This window comes from Lingula anatina, chromosome 2, assembly GCF_051362555.1.
Source record: "Lingula anatina isolate TDL-2025a chromosome 2, LinAna3.0, whole genome shotgun sequence".
Taxonomy (NCBI): Eukaryota; Metazoa; Brachiopoda; class Lingulata; order Lingulida; family Lingulidae; genus Lingula; species Lingula anatina.
Window position 1 is genome coordinate 15,681,717 of NC_141768.1, and position 18,103 is coordinate 15,699,819.

The 18,103-nt window shown below is 37.1% G+C and overlaps 2 protein-coding genes across 4 annotated transcripts; one reads left to right on the forward strand and one right to left on the reverse strand.

The window, feature by feature from the left end:
- Positions 1–42: 42 nt before the first annotated feature.
- Positions 43–7,514, reverse strand: LOC106157452 (small ribosomal subunit protein uS5m). The gene is made up of 11 exons (XM_013533112.2): positions 7,324–7,514; positions 6,903–7,019; positions 5,882–6,004; positions 5,341–5,574; positions 4,682–4,716; positions 4,303–4,393; positions 3,537–3,583; positions 2,742–2,799; positions 1,811–1,873; positions 741–880; positions 43–595 (listed from the first exon to the last, which is right to left on the reverse strand). The coding sequence occupies exons 1-11, from the start codon at positions 7,376–7,378 to the stop codon at positions 221–223; spliced, it is 1,338 nt and encodes a 445-aa protein (XP_013388566.2). The 5' UTR covers positions 7,379–7,514; the 3' UTR covers positions 43–220.
- Positions 7,515–8,904: 1,390 nt separating this feature from the next.
- Positions 8,905–18,090, forward strand: LOC106157449 (DC-STAMP domain-containing protein 2). Of its 3 annotated transcripts, XM_087003609.1 has the most exons (16): positions 8,905–9,220; positions 9,470–9,651; positions 9,804–9,986; positions 10,318–10,488; positions 10,763–10,864; positions 11,014–11,134; positions 11,270–11,346; positions 12,129–12,194; positions 12,389–12,602; positions 12,921–13,078; positions 13,362–13,526; positions 13,736–13,903; positions 14,522–14,762; positions 14,955–15,082; positions 15,600–15,699; positions 17,217–18,090. In XM_087003609.1, exons 1-16 carry the CDS (start codon positions 9,102–9,104, stop codon positions 18,088–18,090), a joined length of 3,069 nt encoding a protein of 1,022 aa, XP_086859735.1. In that variant the 5' UTR covers positions 8,905–9,101. The 3 variants fall into 3 exon arrangements, with proteins under 3 accessions (XP_086859735.1, XP_013388561.2, XP_013388563.2); XM_013533107.2 differs by lacking the exon at positions 9,804–9,986; XM_013533109.2 differs by lacking the exons at positions 8,905–9,220; positions 9,804–9,986 and having other exon boundaries at positions 9,478–9,667.
- Positions 18,091–18,103: the final 13 nt, after the last annotated feature.

Here is an 18,103-nt window from a genome sequence, read left to right on the forward strand (position 1 = left end):
CTGTAAAAATCAGTCTGTGACATCTGTTTAACATTATGTATAATCAGTTCAAGTTCATTTATTCAGTCTTTATAAAGTTTAGTCTTACAAAACAGTTGCAACTTCATTTGCATGTATCTAACATTTTAAACACTTCGCTTTTATTGTGTTATAGAAATGTGCCAAGTTCCAAGCATGTCTGTATGATAAGTTCCCCGCATTCAAAAAATGTATAATTGAATTACATGGGTTTTAATATTTTCTCTCCATGATCAGTGAAAGTTCTGCCTTCCCACTGAAGCTTCCTCTGTACTGCTGATGTCTTCTGGTTACGTGTTTTATACAAGTAAAGTAATTCTGATTTATGAGTCCTGTACTTCCAGAAAAAAGGTAGACCAAAGCGTTTATAGCGCCTCTTCATTCCATATAACTGCGTGTCATAGTCGAAAACATCCAGGTTTGAGATGGGCTTGATCTTCACCCCTGTGATGTAAGAGCTCAGGTTTTCTGGATCAGGTGGACTTGGAGAGGCCTTCAAGATGCAGAGGTTGTCCCTGTCAGGGCGTATCTCGACCACATTCAGCCCAAAATGGTCTGCTATTTGCTGATGAGTTTTCTGCAAAGTTAGAATCCAATATAATGATGAACAACTAAATCACAAAGCATTTAGTACATATACCAGTCGGTTATGTTGCATCTCTGGGTATAAAAAATAAGTGTTGACTATCTGAGGAAAAGATAATGTTCAAAACACAACTCACCTGTCTGTCAAGTGCCTTGAAGAATGCTTTAGTCAAATTCCTGTAATTTTTTACCTGTCCCTCTGATTTGGCATACAAATCCCTGAAGCCAGCCAATTTTGCAATGTCTTTAAGAAGCCTGTGGCATACCAACCCATAGCCTGGAAAATGTTTTTGATAATAATAATTACTACCTTTTGATTTGCTTCACTGTAAGGTATTTGCTATAATGTGACATCATACAAACAGAAAGTTGCCAATTTACTAATATATTATTAATAACAAGTCAGCGTAAATTGATATTTAATATACATGGACATTTTGCAGTGAAAACTGTGACAAAATAAATTTAATACAGGGCTATTCAATTTTTGGACCCATCCCAAAACTTGTACTTTAAAGGCAGGGCCAAAATTCTTGAAAAACAAACTGAAACAAGTACTTTGATCCAACTTTGTCATTTTTTAATGAATTATTAAAAATAACTTTAAAAAAGCCTGCCAATAATAAGTTACACAGTTTTTTTTTCTTTTCTTGTGTTTATAATGAAATTGCACAAAATAGAGTTTTGGTCTTCTTTGATGCAAAAAGTTCATAATTGTTAACACTATTACCACCAACTTATAATTAATATGTACTACTGTTACTGTGGACATTCAGATTATGTAACTACATAGTAGTGTTTCAGACCCATGCGAGTTCAGTCACGCCATGGAAATGTCAATGTGTAAAAATGACAAAATCCAGGGGAAAAAATAATAACTTTCATAAAAATATTCCAATGAGACTAGCTGCATTTTATTCCTAATAATCAATTCTTGTAAACATGGCAATAATTTGTAATAAGATTGTCCTTTTAACTGGGGTATTATCTAGGAAAGCACAAAATGACAGATAATGTCTACATGTCCAAACATTGTCCGTCCATAAAAATACTATTACATGAAGTTTGCCTCATTCTCACTGGCAACCACAGTACTCACACATCAAAAAGAACGTTTACTGACCTAATTATCCCTCACTTCCCAATGGCAATCATATATGTTGAATACATGGGGAAAGAGAATCTCATTTGGAACTTATTTGCTCACCTTTTGGTCTCCTTTCTATAAACACCCTGGACTTGTGGAAAGTTGCCACCAGATCATGGTAGACTATAAAAAATGTTTTGAATTACATTAAAAATCATTCAACTCCAATAATTGACAGTATTTATAAGACAGCTTATCACAGCTTTCATAAAATTTTAGAATTGTATTTTTCTGAGCAAATAAACTAGCTTATAATGATTTATCTGAAAATGTAAACTAGACAGCAAAGCTGACAAATATACAGACACCATACAGGTTACAAGGCAGCAAAGCTGTGAACTATTCAGACATTACACAGAAAAAAGTGCAGAAAATAATGTTTTGGCTGATTTCTATGCACTGCTGCATAATGCTTTAAAACAGCATAATCACTCTTACCCCTCTTACATTATGTACTACAGGTAACGTGGACATTGAAAAACTAGCAGCAAGTGATTAAAATAAAACAAAAATACAGTATGGTAGTGATAGGGCAAACATCATGTGTCAGACAGCAACGGCACCGATGCTGACTGACAGACCAATAAGAAAATATATACACTCTCACTTATAATGCAGAAGTGTCACACTACAATCAATTTGCTGACAGACAGACCAATAGGAAAATATACAGACACTGTAAGTGTCTGTATATAAAGATATACACTCTCACTTGTAATGCAGAAGTGTCACACTACAATATGTATTCTTTTCATTTTTATAACCATCTATATTCATTTGTTATTACTTTTTATTTAATATTTATTATTTAATATTTATTTATTCATTGTTTGTTTGTTTGGTATTCTTTACAGACACACAGAAAGCAAATCAAAAACTTTAACAGTACAGAATTTACAGAACATTACAAGCCTTTGTACAAGTGGGAATCATATACACTTTACCAACTTGTGGACTGGTTTATGTATTACTGATAGCACAATGCATCTACCTGTATGGTTTTCAAGTCTCTCAAAGTACCAAAGTGTTCTTCCAGCTTTATCCCTGGCCTAAATGACAAAAAAAAAAAAAAAAAAAAAAAAAAAAAAACAGTACATCAGACATTAAATAGTGTTTGGTGTAAGCTATGTAGAGATAAGATAACCTGGCATAATAAATGCACACTGATTGTAGACAGTTATTCTATCAGACCATTCAGATATCTAAATAACTAAATGAATATACTATAAAAACTCATATGTCCCTCTAAATATCTAATCTATATTATATGCACCATACTCTATGTCTATTCTGATATCAAACAGTTAAAGATACATGTAAAATGAGCATAGATTCAGTATCAATTCATGTCACTACAACCAGTTTCTCAAGCAACTCAATTAAAGACTACATGCTAAAGGAATACTGCATCTACTTCAAGCTTTAAAACTACATCTACTTCAAGTTTATGGTCGTTAACTTGGCCTACTCATTCAAGTCCCCCATATGACGTAATAACTTATGTAATAGCAGTCATTTGAATGAGAGTTGGTGAAAATGACTAAAGGATTATAAATAGCACAGAAAGTAAACAGAAGATATCTGTTCAACTATCATTTTTCAGAAATAAACAAAACCCTGTGGTAAATCTTTAAATCATATCATTTGAATGTATATTGTAGCACTTGTCAGGTTTAATGGTATTAATTTGGCATGCTTTGTATGCATCTTGCAGATTAAGTTTCTAACTATAATAGTATTCATAAAGCACAATTGATTTGACTAAGAATCATGTAGTACCACCAACCTTTATTGCTGCCTTATAAGGAGTTTCCCCCTTGCCAAGCCCATAGCCTGAATAATAATAATAATAATAATAATAATAATAATAATAATAATAATGTAGATTTAAATAGCCTTTGTTTAAATAATTATGCATTGCTTGGGATTAGATGAAAACTGGTTGCTCACTAGTGAGTTTTATCTTACCATTTTTATAAAGCATGATCACACATCAGACTCAGTTATCAATTATGTCATCTTCATTTCAAAACCTTTACTTAAGATAAAAGGTGATATTTGACAATATTCAAACCATGAATGATGAAATCATTAAAACAAGTTTCATGTATGACACCTGTTAATTGCATACTATCACCCAAGATTTTTAGTTTGGTTTCCTTTCACAGAGAGCACAATTATACAGTTCAGTATTTTAAAAACCAACCAGGATAGACATGATTAACAAGGTCAATTTAACCTCATGAAATTAGTTTGCCTTATTGAAATGGACCCAATAATATTTCAAACTTATTTTCTCCTCATCATTTTCCTGAGCTTAAACTGATGTAAGGATTGAAGTGAAAGTTTGATTGACTGTCAAAGTGTGGGGAAATTCTTGTCAAAACTGCGTCCGGTAATAGAACTCAAGGTTTGGCAACAAAAATACAGATCTGGCTGAAATAACAAAAATTTGGCAGAGGCAATTTGAGTACAACAAAAATATATATCATGGTGAGCCTAGACACTAAACATAGTCAAATTTACTTATCATGACAAACTGCCCTTTTTACCTGCAACTCCATTCCTGTTGCCTGTCACTACAAAACAGGAGTATGTCATCTTTCTCCCCATTGTGCCCGTCATGGTGGCAGTCATCTTAAACTGCAAATACATAAGATAAGCTTTTTATGCCTAATCATACAAAACAGAGCAACAGCAACCATAGTTAACTGTACAAGATATAGAACAGTTAATACAATATTGAATATATACTGTGATGTGCAAATCCAAATGTAAGAATAAAATAAACAACTCAAAAGTTGGGACCCAAGTGTGTAAGTAAGCAGTAACTTAAAGTAGCAGGTCACAGATGGTACTGCATTCATTAATTAGGTAGTACACTTTTCTTAAATGGTAATTTTGACAAGAGGTACATGTTAACCTACCAACCTCTATAATCCTTGTATCGAAACCTTCAAAAGGCACTGAAAAGACCAAAAATTAATTATATTTCAGAACCACACTCACTATGTCACGTGTAGTTCGATATTATACAACAGACATGCTGAAACTGTCGGTCCGATCGGTCATGACCGGGAAAATTTGTCTGGACCAGTAAAAAATTGGACTTAGTCGGTCCAAAAGACAGACAATAGTTTCAGGAGCAGCAATTTTGAATTTACAGTTATCATTTGACATACTTCACTAATAAAATTATATAAAACCCAAAGTGTTTTTCCCTTCCATTTCTAACCTATCACATTCACAAACAAAGTAAGCTATCCTAATCATACTGGTATTATCTGTCTCAAACGTAAAGGGTGATTTTTGCACCGACAAAATCCATTTGGTCCGGCAAATTTTTCATTACTGCCGGTCCAAATGTCCGGCCATTCTGAAATGTTTTCAGTATGTCTGATACAATAAAGGGTGTCTACCTACTTCACTTGCTTATTAACGATTTGAGCTGTATGTCAATCCTAAGAATCGCACAAAATAGGGAATCTTGTCAATTTTGAAGCAATATTACATAATGATCAACTGTGTATGGTTTTCCACTTACACATCTGTGTCTGTACATAAAAAAATAACATAAACATTCTGTATACCTCCATCTTTTCCTAATGGAGGTCCTATCGTACGTCCCAGGATACGTGAGCCTACCCAACCTCTTTCTAAAGGGGATAATTTTCCCATGTTTCTCTTATGACCTGTTGCCCTTGTTGAAGTTGGTGTTGTTACAGGTTTAGCTTTTTGGGGAACTTGCCTTCCCGCTCTGCTGTTATCTTTTCTTTTATCTGCACTCTTCAGGGCCCCCACCAGATGTTTGTTTTTCATGATACCTAGAACAAAAATAACATTACAAATATAAAATGAAATTTGCTTACACACACACACACACACAAAAAAAAAAAAAAAAAACTTTTTCAATCAATTGCCTTGTACACAAAATAGTTATCTTAGACAAGGCTTTTCTACAGGGTATACTAACTGGTCTGCAAGAAAATTGCTTATTTAATACCTTTAATTCCCTTCGACTTTGCTTATATATAATAATTATTGTAATAATATATAATAATTCCCTCTATTTTTAACAACCTATTAAGAAATCACCATGAATAGTTTACCCAAGCTGACAAATATTTATACCTAAACTTAACAATGGCCTTTTTGGTCTTGTAACTCCTTGAGCACCCTGGCCTCCCTGTCTCCCTTTTTTCCGTCCGGATGCACTAACAGATGTCATGGAATCCCACAGTTCTGCATTATTTCCTGAAAAATGGAATATGTTTTGTATTACAATATCTTGCCAGTGGTGTGTATGTCCTACAAACACCAGCACAGGACTTAGAATGTTCACAGACGATTGTCACATGGTTGACCATAATCTTTCACAATTGAGCCCTTCCTCCTCACAAAAAGATAAGAAAAATTGATTAAAGAGAAATTGTGTCTTCAGTAAAAAAATATGTGAAAATAACTTTAAAGTCATAATAACTCTTCATTTTGGCCAAAAATTGGATTTTCCTGGAGTAAACGGCAATTTTCCCGTACTTACCAATGGTCAGCGACCCCATTCCTGCATTCAAAGTTAATCCAGGGTTTTTTTCCTAAACGTACGGTTTTTTGTTAAAATCTCTTAAGAGATTTTAACTGACGGAGCTCTCTCTGACATCGCATAGTCACTGTTGACCTACTTAAAACCGCGGGAAAAGCAGACAACAACAACACTATATATGATTCATGAGATATATTCGTCTTTTTGTTAAAAATACATTAATATCCACAATGTGTGCCATTCTGGGCATTTCGTTATCCGACGCACTGTACAAAAACTCGCAACTTACGTCTGCGTCTGCATTAATGCGTTTGCCGCCATATGTTATTTTGGTCTCGAATGAACGCGAGAATCCGCGTGACACCATTACGTCATTAGCAACGAATGCCTTGATGACCGGGAAGAAAAGCATCGTAAGCCCTATTGACAAGCACAGATTTTAGTTTTACTACAATAACGGCCGTTTTAGTGGTAAAATACAATAAAATATATTTCCATGCGTTGTTTACAATGTATTTCATGCGGAATTTTGAATCTCAAAGGAAGAGTTATTATTGCTTTAATATAAAGGAACAATTCAGGGGAGCCTAAATAATTAAGGGCACTACTTACGTGAACGAAAGGAGTTCCATCGTTTGGATATCTGAGATGGTTGCTGCAGGAGAGGAACCCTACTGCAATACACTGGTGTGCCATGGCAAACATTCTGTACACCTCTGGTAGCGAGGCCTAAAACAAAGTATCTTATGTAAAACTGACATCTAAATAAGATTTCTTACATCTTAAAGATGCATACAAAAAATTCTGTGTGTATCTATCATTAATCTTCAGAGTTCATTTAGAAGCATTAACAGAATTTTATTAGTTCTAAATAATGGCCACTAAATAATAATTTATGGTAAACGGCGGGTATCGATAAAGAGGTGCATTCTGAACGGGGGTGTTTTCACATCAAGCAATTCAGGATGCATAAGTAAAAATAGTTTCAGCTAAAATATTCTTGATGTACTGGACAAGTGACCAATTTACGTACCCTTAAGGAAGAATGTCTGTCCCGTTGCCGTGATCCGAAGCACATGAGACGACATCACTACATTTATCAAGCCGGAAGTGTTTGGTGATGCGCATGCGCAGTATTAATCTGGTCTGGCGCAGTGCACTACATTAAGTTAACTGCGCAGGAGATGGTCGAAATAACTGGTTAGCGTCATGGAAAAGTCATTTCGAGCACGTTTTCAAGGAACAGTTGTCAGATGACCATTTATTTTCCTTGCACTTTTTTTGGCTGTTCATCTGTGTTAGAGACTACGTATACAGGTGTCAAAGATAGAAGCTTTTAACTGATTGTTGTTCTGTCGCCTAGCTGTGACTGCCAGGATAAAAGTGCAGAGATTCTGCATTATAGGCCTATATTCTATGCTTTATGGCAGAAACTCCCAACCATCCCCCCAAATATTAACAAGTGTCCATGATAATCTGCCATGCCTATGCACACCTGATGAGTTCAAATAAGAACGAAACATCACATTAAAATGTGTTTGTGAGCGATCATATTAAATTATTTTTTATAATTATCTTCACTATAATAATGTAATAAAAATAATGTCTCTCATAACATCCAAAACGGTATAGCCTACATTGTCATACCAAGTATGATATCTATTGATACATACGTTACCTATGTTTTTAATAACCGTTAGCTGCCTCCAACTTCTGGTGAGCCAACCCCTAATTTTGTTAACAATGTAACAAAGAAATATGCCTTGTAGAAACTCGCTCTCACACCTAGTTGCGCCGACGGACAACTAACAATGCATTTTATTGTGTAGATCTAGCGTAATGTGAAGTAAAAAAAAAAAGGTGTTGGCTCACCAGAAGTTGGAGGCAACACCAATTTAGTGAGTCAATTTTCTAATTTCAAGAGGGGAATATTGGTGCGATGTATTATTCAGAAACCGAGGGGGCGTCAGGACCCCCCTAACCTCCTCCTCCCCCCCCCCCCCCCCCCCCCCCCCCCCGCTGTTTAGGTATGGAAGACTAGGACCCATCAAAGGCGGAAAATGGGGCCGTAGCAATAGTCCGAATTAAGGTTCATTGGGCCGAAAATTCGATAGATCTAGTAGGCCTACGTCGGAATTCATCATGTGCATGAATTAAGTGTGTAGACCTAGGCTATGGTGCACTGGCAATTAAGTAAAGTAAATCAGAGGTGCGTGCATACGATTTTTTGGAAGAATGAAGCTTCGGATTATCGAGATGGTCCCCGGAAAACAACCTGTCTGCATGCATTATAGGCCTCCCCCAACACCGAAACATTTTCAACCTAGGCATGAACGTTGTCCTAGGCTCTGCACAGCATCGAAGCAACGAATCTTGCATAGGACTTAATGGAATGAAAGAACTAGTTGATTCATCATCCAATGAAAAATGGCCTAATGGGTAATTTGTAGGCCTATGTTAGTTAGAAAACCGATTTTTTTATTAACAGAATGAATATTCTTAGATCTGTCCTCAAAATAAGAAGCAGAGATCTAACTTGAATGAAGCATGAGGATGACAAACTCAAATGAACAGACTGAATACGTAGCCTATTATATAGCATGTAGACTATGTACTAGGCCTATTTGACGTCGCTACCTGACGTAGTAAAAACGTCTTACGCACTGACGTTTTATATTTCACATCTCGCGAAGACGTAAATTGAACACAGATTCCGGTTATTTGGAATGGTGGACAAGACGGCCTATTAAAATCTACATTGCATATACTAGGGTGTACATTTGCTGTACTATCCATTATAATATCAATAAAATGGCACACCTCAAAGTGGCATGGAAAGCCTACCAAGTCAAGAGGGGCATGGACAAGATGGCGCAAGCTAAAATTGACGCAGAGCGAGAGCTCGCCGGGTTACCTCCCTTGCGACCGTGGTAAATTGATCATTCAAATAACGTTGAAATATACTCAATCAAAATTTCTTTTAGGGAATTTCAAACAAGAGGATATCAAATGACAATCCTCTGGTTTTTTCCGTCTCTTATCCAAAAATAAAAAAAAGCAATTATCAGTGCTTGCAAGATTATAATTATGTATTGTTCGATAAATTGATTTGCATATGGTTGGCATTCCTTATAATATTTTAACTTTGTAAAAATCAAACCTATATTTAAATTTTTAAGGTGGAAAGACTGCATCATCAACACATTCACGTGGACACGAGAGACATGTTTCAAAGCACTATGCCCATGTTGTATTTACGATCGTAGGCGACATAAATGGAAAAAGAAAGCAGCCAATACATGCCTTAGCAGACTGTGTATTGACGGGACATATGAGAACGACCTATTTAAAAGTTTTCTTGGTATGTTTTAACTCAGGTAAATCAGGTATAAAATCTGCAAAATTGACATTTCCAATACGATAGAACAATTAGACACTTGCCTTCTCCCTTTATTCAGAAGCCAATATGTAATGCCAATATGCTGAATGTGTACGTTTTTGTTTTTCGCACAGGTTTCCTGACTGGCTCTTTCTTAGCTCTATTTCTCTTCTTTGTAATGGTGTTTCAATTGAATTATTCTGGCCTGACGGCGTCTTATATAGCGATGGGCCTTGGCACATTTCTCTCCCTGGGAATGGCTTTCTCCTTACACGTTCGATGCTTGGTGCTTCTTATGATACCGCAAATTTTTTCAAGTAAGGTATTTTTTTAATAATAGCGTTTCGGTTTATCTGTTCATTTTTATATTATGATTTAATCTCTGTTGTCAACTCCTCATTTAAATAGTTTGTTTTCACGATCGGTTTTCTCTATTTATCTATTTTTGTAACCAGTAAATGCAGTATTGTCGGCAACTCTGAACTAAAAACATTTCTTCATACTATATTGCAACGCGGGGCATATCCAGGAAAGCAAGAGGTGTGTGGAAGCTGGAATTACCCATGTTTAGCCTACAAGATATATATTGTATCTTTTAAATATGTCCTGTTTGTCACTGTTTCAAAGCTTTAATAATCTTTTCCACAGGTAAAGGACGTACATTCCTCCTAGCGTATTGCTTTGTCCTAATCGTAAACGGTCCCATGCATAACTTCAGCCACAACATTCAAGTGATGTCTCAAAGTGCTGCCTGCGGACAACTGATGGCCGAGAACGCAACCAAGGAAATTCTTGCTGAAGCTATGCAACCGGTTAAAGGTAGGCACGGGACAGTGTGTTCCCACAGGCAGATGGCCCCGTGGTTTCTTTGCATTACATGGAGTGAAGAATGTAATTACATGTCATGTACAAAATAATATTTTAAGCAGAAAAGTGGTCTTTCAAAACCACCATTTATAGGGTACTTTTAATGCTGAAATTTCGGTAAAATGTTGATCGGTAAAAACTTCAAAATTGTTGGTGACCCATGAATTTTCCAAGAAATACCACAAAAAAATCTTATTCATTACTAGTCTCATTATAACATTTGAAGGTATTCTGGCGCCTATTCGCCAAGCTTTGCGTGGATTGACACAGGCAGCGGACCGACTGCGGAAAGCTTTTCAAGCAATGAAACAATTATTCCAAAATATAGGTAAGTCATAAAATAAAATTTGCACTGACTTGACACCAAATAGTCGCTTTCTTTGTTGAAAATAACAATGCCTGATTAGTGTGATAAAATTCAGTTATACAGCTATGTGTTTCATGTATATAACACAAAACGAACCGCCTTTTTTTCAGTCGATGCCATCAAGCGTCTATTCAAATGGCTGGCTGACATGGTAAACATATGTAATCACAACATGGGTCGACCCTACAGACAGTGCAAGAAGGTGTTTGAAATAGTTGTTAAAAAATGCAGGTAAGGAAACTTTCACATTTTTTTCTACATAGCAGGCAACAGACGGTTGCTAGATGACGGTTCCGAATACCATACATGCTATATTCCAAATACTGTTTACATATTCATTGACTCAAAATCTATATATTATTTCAGGGAAAACGCCATTGCCAATGCATTCGGTTTATGCTCCCTAGCCGACAAATTTTCGGTTGTATGCAATATTGCAAGAGGTAGGTTTACTTAGGTCTGTAAGATAAATATAGGTTATCTCTCTCTCTCTCTCTCTCTCTTTGTCAGTACACACCCAAACCCAATATAGAGGTGCATTTCACATACTGAAGGGTCAAAAATAAAATTGAATGAATTCAGAGTTGTATTCAGTTTTTAAAACATATAGGCCCTCTGTGTATAGAACAATTCAAATTTTAATTTTTACCACGTCTTTTAGGCTACATTACGCAAAGAGACCACATGGTAAACAGTGTTTTTTTCATGATAGTTTGGCTTTTTGATATCATATTTGGAGCACGAGGGGAAAAATAATTTATTTAATGCTTATTTTACTATCTGTAGGGTGTATTTTCCCCCGTTTTTTAATATTCAGTGACAAGCAAACTAAAGTTGCTCAAAGACAATTAATTGCTCTATACAGAGGATTATTATAATTTTTAAAACGTTATACCTGTAGGAGATAAATCAAAGACCAAAACCAGTGATAATTAAATTTCCAAAGTGAGTAAAACGTTCCACAGTTGGATGTTTTGCATTTGTGACAGTAACATATGTTCCTTTTTGGGGTTAGACGATGAATTATTTTTTATTATTCATGGTTCCAGGAGAGTGAAACTTTGATACAAATTTCTTCATGTGGGACCCAAAAATAATCAAACATAGTTTGCAATCTAAGCACTAAATAATTTTGAGAGCATGCCTGTGACATCAATTGCACCTCTATATTGGGATTGGGTGTACACCGTAACAAGATGACTCATATTTACGTTCACATTTCCAGTGGGCGAATTTTTGTGCAAGCTAACAGAACTTGTACAACAGTTGATCGTGAAGAAAGTACAAACGAGTAGGTAGAACACTTTCAATTTTCAAATGTTAAAAATGTTGTCAAATGTATTGCTTTAATGAATATAAAGAAAACGAACCAGGAACATGTCAGTTGTGCATATATCAACATAAACTAAATAGCACGTATAGTGAATTGAAGAAAAAACAGGCTGAACTCATTGAACTAAAGTTGTTTGTTTCAATGTCACATAGGCGTGCAGACTGCTGTCCAAAACGTGTACGAGATGTTCTACTTTAATGTGACTTTGATCCACCATTTAAACTACACCATAACCCAATCCAAGACGAGCAAAGAAATTCAGCGCGATATTATGAACGAAATCAAGTCATGGGTCAAACCGTTCGAGAGCATGATGGACTTCAGCAGTTTCGCCATAGCGTTCATGCTACTTTGGCTTTTTATTAAGTAAATATATGTGATTAGATCGAGTGTCATTGTGTCAGTCATAGAATAGTTGTCTTTTTATTTTCGGTCGATGCAACTGTTTCTTTTTTCTATTTCTTACTTTTTGTTTCCCTTTTTAATCACCCCGATCTTTCTGTCATGAGCTCTTCTTGCAGAGGCTTGCAGAATTCGTGAAAATGAAAGACTCGTACTTAATAAGTACCCCTTCATCAAAGATAGTGGGGTGGACATGTAAAAAGCAAATATTAATATTTTTTCAGTAAAAGCCTTTCTTCAGTTTTGTTAACTGTTCTAGATGACGCATGCTTCCTCTTTCAGGGCGATGCTTTATAGGCGTAATTATCTCACCAAAGACAAATTTGATAATTTCTACGTGACATTCAACCTAAGAGATATAGACGAGAGGCGCCAGGAAATGGAGCGGGAGACCATTCTTCCTCTGAATTGGAAAGAAAGTTCCAAGTACATCACAACTTGTAAGTTCTGATTGACAAAATTTTTACAAAGAGATATCGTATACACCGTGATCGCCCTTTCAATTTTACTTGAGAACTGAAGCGCCGCTTTAATAATGCCACCTTTCTGTATTAGTGGTATTTAAACCGCTTGGACCCGTTGACTTATGTAAGTGCTATTGTCTTTTAATGTCTCAAAACATTTTATTTTATTCTATACAGACACTAAGATTAATAAAATCAAAATGAGACCGATTTGTAGACTGCTTTGAAATTATGAGTGACACAATTAAATTTTTACCAGGGTCTCCTCGACTGGCAAAACCTGAGAAGAAAAAACTTGTCCGAGGTCTTATCATGCTGGCAGGGAGTTTCATGCACGCCAGTTTTTATATGTACTGCGACATGGGTCTGTATACACTTCTTGACTTGATAAGAACCCACGCGGAACTTAAAACACACAGTGAAGGTACGGCTGGTTGTGACTTTATTATCTCCTTTTAGAATATTTGAATGACGAAATTGAAACTAGGAAAATTCATTTCAAAGGAGCAGGCCTTATATACATCGAATATAAGAATATTTAAAGTGAGTGGACACGAAATGTGTCAAATATTAAAAGAAACTGAAAGTTCATAACGCAAACTGGAACAAGCTCATCTATGGTCCATGTTTCAGTTCCACACACCATTGGTCTGCACGTTCAAGGCAATGGCGCGTTTGCTGACATGTATCGCATGTTAATCAGCACTTTCGACCCCATCGGACGCATCGGGCTTGAGATCGACACGACCCCTTGTCTTCCGAACCCAAGTCCAGTCAACCCATATATTTACAAAGAAATACGTGAGAAGATATCATCAGTTTAATTTTTTTTTTTCATTCGTAGGGGAGACCGGGGCTAGTTGGACCCCGGGGTAATTTGGCCCCCCATCAATTAATGACAAAGTTACTATGAGGTAAAGGAACTGATCACCGTATCCAATAGTGCTAAGAAAACGTCGGCAGTGAGTCCAAATGAAATAATTTAACATCTTAAAGTAACTTTATTTAAGAGACCTGATTTGGGGGGGGGGGGCAACTTACCCCGGGGTCCAACTAGCCCCGGTCTCCCCTATGTTCCATACATATTAAGTTCATTAACTCTGATGTATGAAATTGATGTTGACTATCGAGCACTGTTAAACTTTGAAAAGCTAGAGGTGGGCAAAAATTCATTCTCCCAGCGGTCGCAGGCCAATGTAACGGACTTAACAACATCACTCTTTACAGCCATTAATTGCCTCACCGCACTTTTTTCAAATGACCTCAATACCAGCTTTTTACGAGTCAGTGAAGGCCCTTTTCCTACCTCGATGCCAAAATAAGTTTTTGCTACAACGCCCGGCAAAGCAGTTAAAAAAACGCCCATAAAATTGATAAAAAGATGAATAAATGTTACCCTATTTTTGTCTTGCTGTTCAGTGTTCATCTGGGCAACTTGTATTTTGCTGGTTTTACTGGAAGCATACGGACTCCGACTTCGACACGTTATAGTTGGATGCTACTACGAAAAAAGGGAGAAGGAACGCGCAATATGGCTTTACAATCACATTCTTCAGCAAAGGGGAGGTTTTCTCAAATTTCTGCGCAGGCAACTTCGCCGCAAGTACGAGAAGGAAGAGGCCATCGAAAAAATTAGCATCAGAAGTCGTTTGGCATCTCAGTGAGTCAACATTATATTAAGCGCATTCTACCCCTGGGCACTCAAACTGAAATAGTCCGAACTTCATAATCTATGTTCGCTTCAAAGAACAACCTATATATGTTTCAAGTATCATCCTCTAAATAATATGATAAATACGACATCTTATCAATTGCATTCTTGTTTTCAATAATCATATTTCATGCAACATAGGTATCCTATCCTGGGTAAGGTTTTCAAGTACTTCGGCTATGAGAGAAAGTATTGTTTATGCTGCGGACAACCGGGGAAACCAGACGACATGGACCACTTTAAGCATTGCAGCACCTCCGACTGCAAAGGTAGGCCTACAATGCTGTAATCGTATTAATTCCTCACCCACATATTTCATGCTTTTCTTTCATGGCACAAATTAAGAACGATTTGCCGTTTTTAATGGAAAAAAGGAAATGTTCTGCAAAAGCTTATGTTTAAGCAAAAAGGTTTGTCCGCTTTTACTAGCACGTGTTCAAATTTGAGATTCTTGGGTCTCTTACTTTACTTTAAGATATCGTCTAGAACAAAAAGTACGCACGAAACCTGTCTAGTATTTGTACATCACGTCCTGAAATGTCACGGTATATTTTGTGTCCAATTGGGATTTGTTCCCCCATCTTACCCTGAGCACATTGCTGAAATAAAATCGCTAAGCTTCAAGTGCACTAGCACAGGTTATTGACTTTCATAAAAATTCTAACACACAAAATCCCCAAATAAATAAATTAATTCCCGTCTGAAACACGGTCATATCTCCGCAGCTACAATTTGTAGGCCTACATGTATTGTCGCAGTATACTACATGCTGTACCAATGTTTCAGCAATCTACTGCCAGGACTGCTTCACGGACATCAACAACATGTGCACCGTGTGTATGAACCCCGTCGACTACTGCGACTTTTCGGATTTCAGCGAAGAGAGGTATGGAGCCGCTGCTTTATTAAGTGCGGGCCTAAGTATAACATTAGGGGAGACCGGGGCTAGTTGGACCCCGGGGTAAGTTGGCCCCCCGTCAATTTATAAAAAAAGTAACCACGAGGTAAAAAAAATTGGCCACATACTTTTGTAAAGTGACCGTAGCCTACAATGCTAAGGAAGTGTCGGACGTCAAAAAGTTTTACTTAAGCGGTGAGTCGAAATAAACGATTTTTGCACCTAAAAGTAATTTTGTTTAAGAGATTTAAAAATCTATTTTCATAGGTTTTTGATCGAATATAATATATGTTTAGGGCATCAAACTGAAGCTCATTGTTTCAAGTTTCACAGAGATGTATCATCGTTGTTCATTCTAGCACCATAAATGGCTGCCATCTTTAAAAAAAAATAATGTGCACCCGGGGCTAGTTGGCCCCATTGACTCGGGGCAAGTTGGACCCTCATATTACCCACAAACCTTTGCGCGCAACGCTGTTTGAAATAAACAAGTTGGTGAAATTGACAAAGCTTGCCGGTGTTTACCGTCTGATTGATTTTATTTAATTTGCTCTCTGGTGTCTTTTCAAAAATTTATATTAGAAATGTTCTGTTGATTGTATGTATTAAAAAGTAAATCCATTGGACTTTCCTTAGAAAAACATTTATTTTGCCTTAATTCATTTTAAGGGGATTCCCTTTGTATTTATAGTGTTATATGTGGCCCCAAGGGGTTTTTTCCACCCCTCCCTAGCTAGAGATCATTGTTGAAACAAACTCTATGGTTTAAAACTGAATTTGTTACTTTCTTTTAAAACGAAAATTTATTATTCGTTTTCATTCATTAAAACCCTGCTTTATACCATTATTAATTTATTCTTAATTAAAACAAAACAAATTTTATTGATAAATATTTTGGTTCTTGCAACACATACCCCCCCCCCCCCCCCCCACAACGTCACGTACGGAAGCCTCACTAAAACTGCCTCATTTGAACTATTTATTCATCAAACACTCTCAAAAACCAATTAAATAAGTTAAAAATGTATAAAAATGTATTTCAAGGCGTTTACATGGGATATATACTTCATTTTCGTATAGGGGGGCCAACTTGCCCCGACCCTGGGGCCAACTTGCCCCGTGGCGGGGCAAGTTGGCCCCCCTGACGTCAACTGCGTTTTTTGTCAAATTGTGAGCCATCTAGCATTATATTTGAAAAATAATGACGTTGCATAAGTAGCCTAGTTCATGGGGCTTACTTTGAAACCGGTTTTGTTACTGTAACTCATTCCTATTTGGCTCTACAAGGCCAAAAGTGTCTAACTGGGCCAACTAGCCCCGGTCTCCCCTACAGATTTTTGACTAACAGAGTTATAAAGTGTTTTGATTTTGGATATTATCTTAAATGCATTGGAATATTAGTGAACTTAATTGCTAAATATTTCCCACTGTTGAATTTCCCTGTATCAGCCGTCGTCAATCGTAATGCTGCACACGAAAGCTTTCATACCTTGTCCATTTCACAGAGATTCAAGTGAAGAAGAAGTGAAGCTCAAATCTAAGATGGACGTATTAGAGAGACAAGATGGCAGTGAAACTGACAGCTTGAACTCTTCAGATTACGACTATCAAAACAGAGATGATGACACCGATACAAGCGAAGCTTTTGAGCAACCAAGCAGGAAAGCGTCCGCCACCGCGAGTCGAACCCGCAGCGGGAGCAGACGAGACCTTGTTACCATGGCAATATATCACAGCGATCGCGTGGATGAAGAGGAGAGCGACAGCGATGAGGAGGTCTACGGACCGTTTGTTTCGGTGAGGGAACCGAGAGCTTTGTCAATTCAACGAGTCAACGACCGCGGCTTTCAACCATCAGCTGACGGGCTGAATACGCGGAAATACAGTGGGGTTCACGATGCAAGTTACAATGATGTTCCAGACCAGGCATTTTACTCTTCTTCAGCGACTCAGCATACGCAAGGTTACAAATCTATCAATCAGGAACATTTAAGGGCGGGTTTTAGAAAAGAAATCGAGGAGCACCATCAAATATCACGGCAGCACCAGATGGCTGGGCTAATGATGGGTCAGATTAACACGCACATGGGTACTTATGAAAGCAATAAATCAACGACCGGTGCAAACATGTACTCAACAGACGAAATTAACCAACAGACGAATGCTTACGAAACTGACGATTGGCACTTTAATTCAGGAGTTAATATGAACGAGTACGGTACAGACAATTTTAATAACCCTGCCTCAAGGGGACCCTACGGAAACGATAACTTGGGTGCCACAACCGATTTCTACGAGGCAGACGATGAATACTGCGATGAAACTGAGGGCGTGGATGATGAAATCGTTAGTCGTCTGCCCCTCTTACCTGATGAATAAACCTTCAACTTAT

Bases quoted from the DNA above. Each gene is read 5' to 3' on its own strand.
- LOC106157452 (XM_013533112.2), bottom strand. From the start codon at position 7,378: ATGTCGTCTCATGTGCTTCGGATCACGGCAACGGGACAGACATTCTTC. The intron at 2,800-3,536 runs GTTGGTGGTACT...TTTGTCATTTAG, and splicing joins CTTATAAGGCAGCAATAAAG to GCCAGGGATAAAGCTGGAAG. The intron at 1,874-2,741 runs GTAGATGCATTG...CATTTTTTATAG, and splicing joins GAGACTTGAAAACCATACAG to TCTACCATGATCTGGTGGCA.
- LOC106157449 (XM_087003609.1), top strand. From the start codon at position 9,102: ATGGCACACCTCAAAGTGGCATGGAAAGCCTACCAAGTCAAGAGGGGC. The intron at 10,865-11,013 runs GTAAGTCATAAA...CCTTTTTTTCAG, and splicing joins ACAATTATTCCAAAATATAG to TCGATGCCATCAAGCGTCTA. The intron at 13,904-14,521 runs GTGAGAAGATAT...CTTGCTGTTCAG, and splicing joins ATATATTTACAAAGAAATAC to TGTTCATCTGGGCAACTTGT.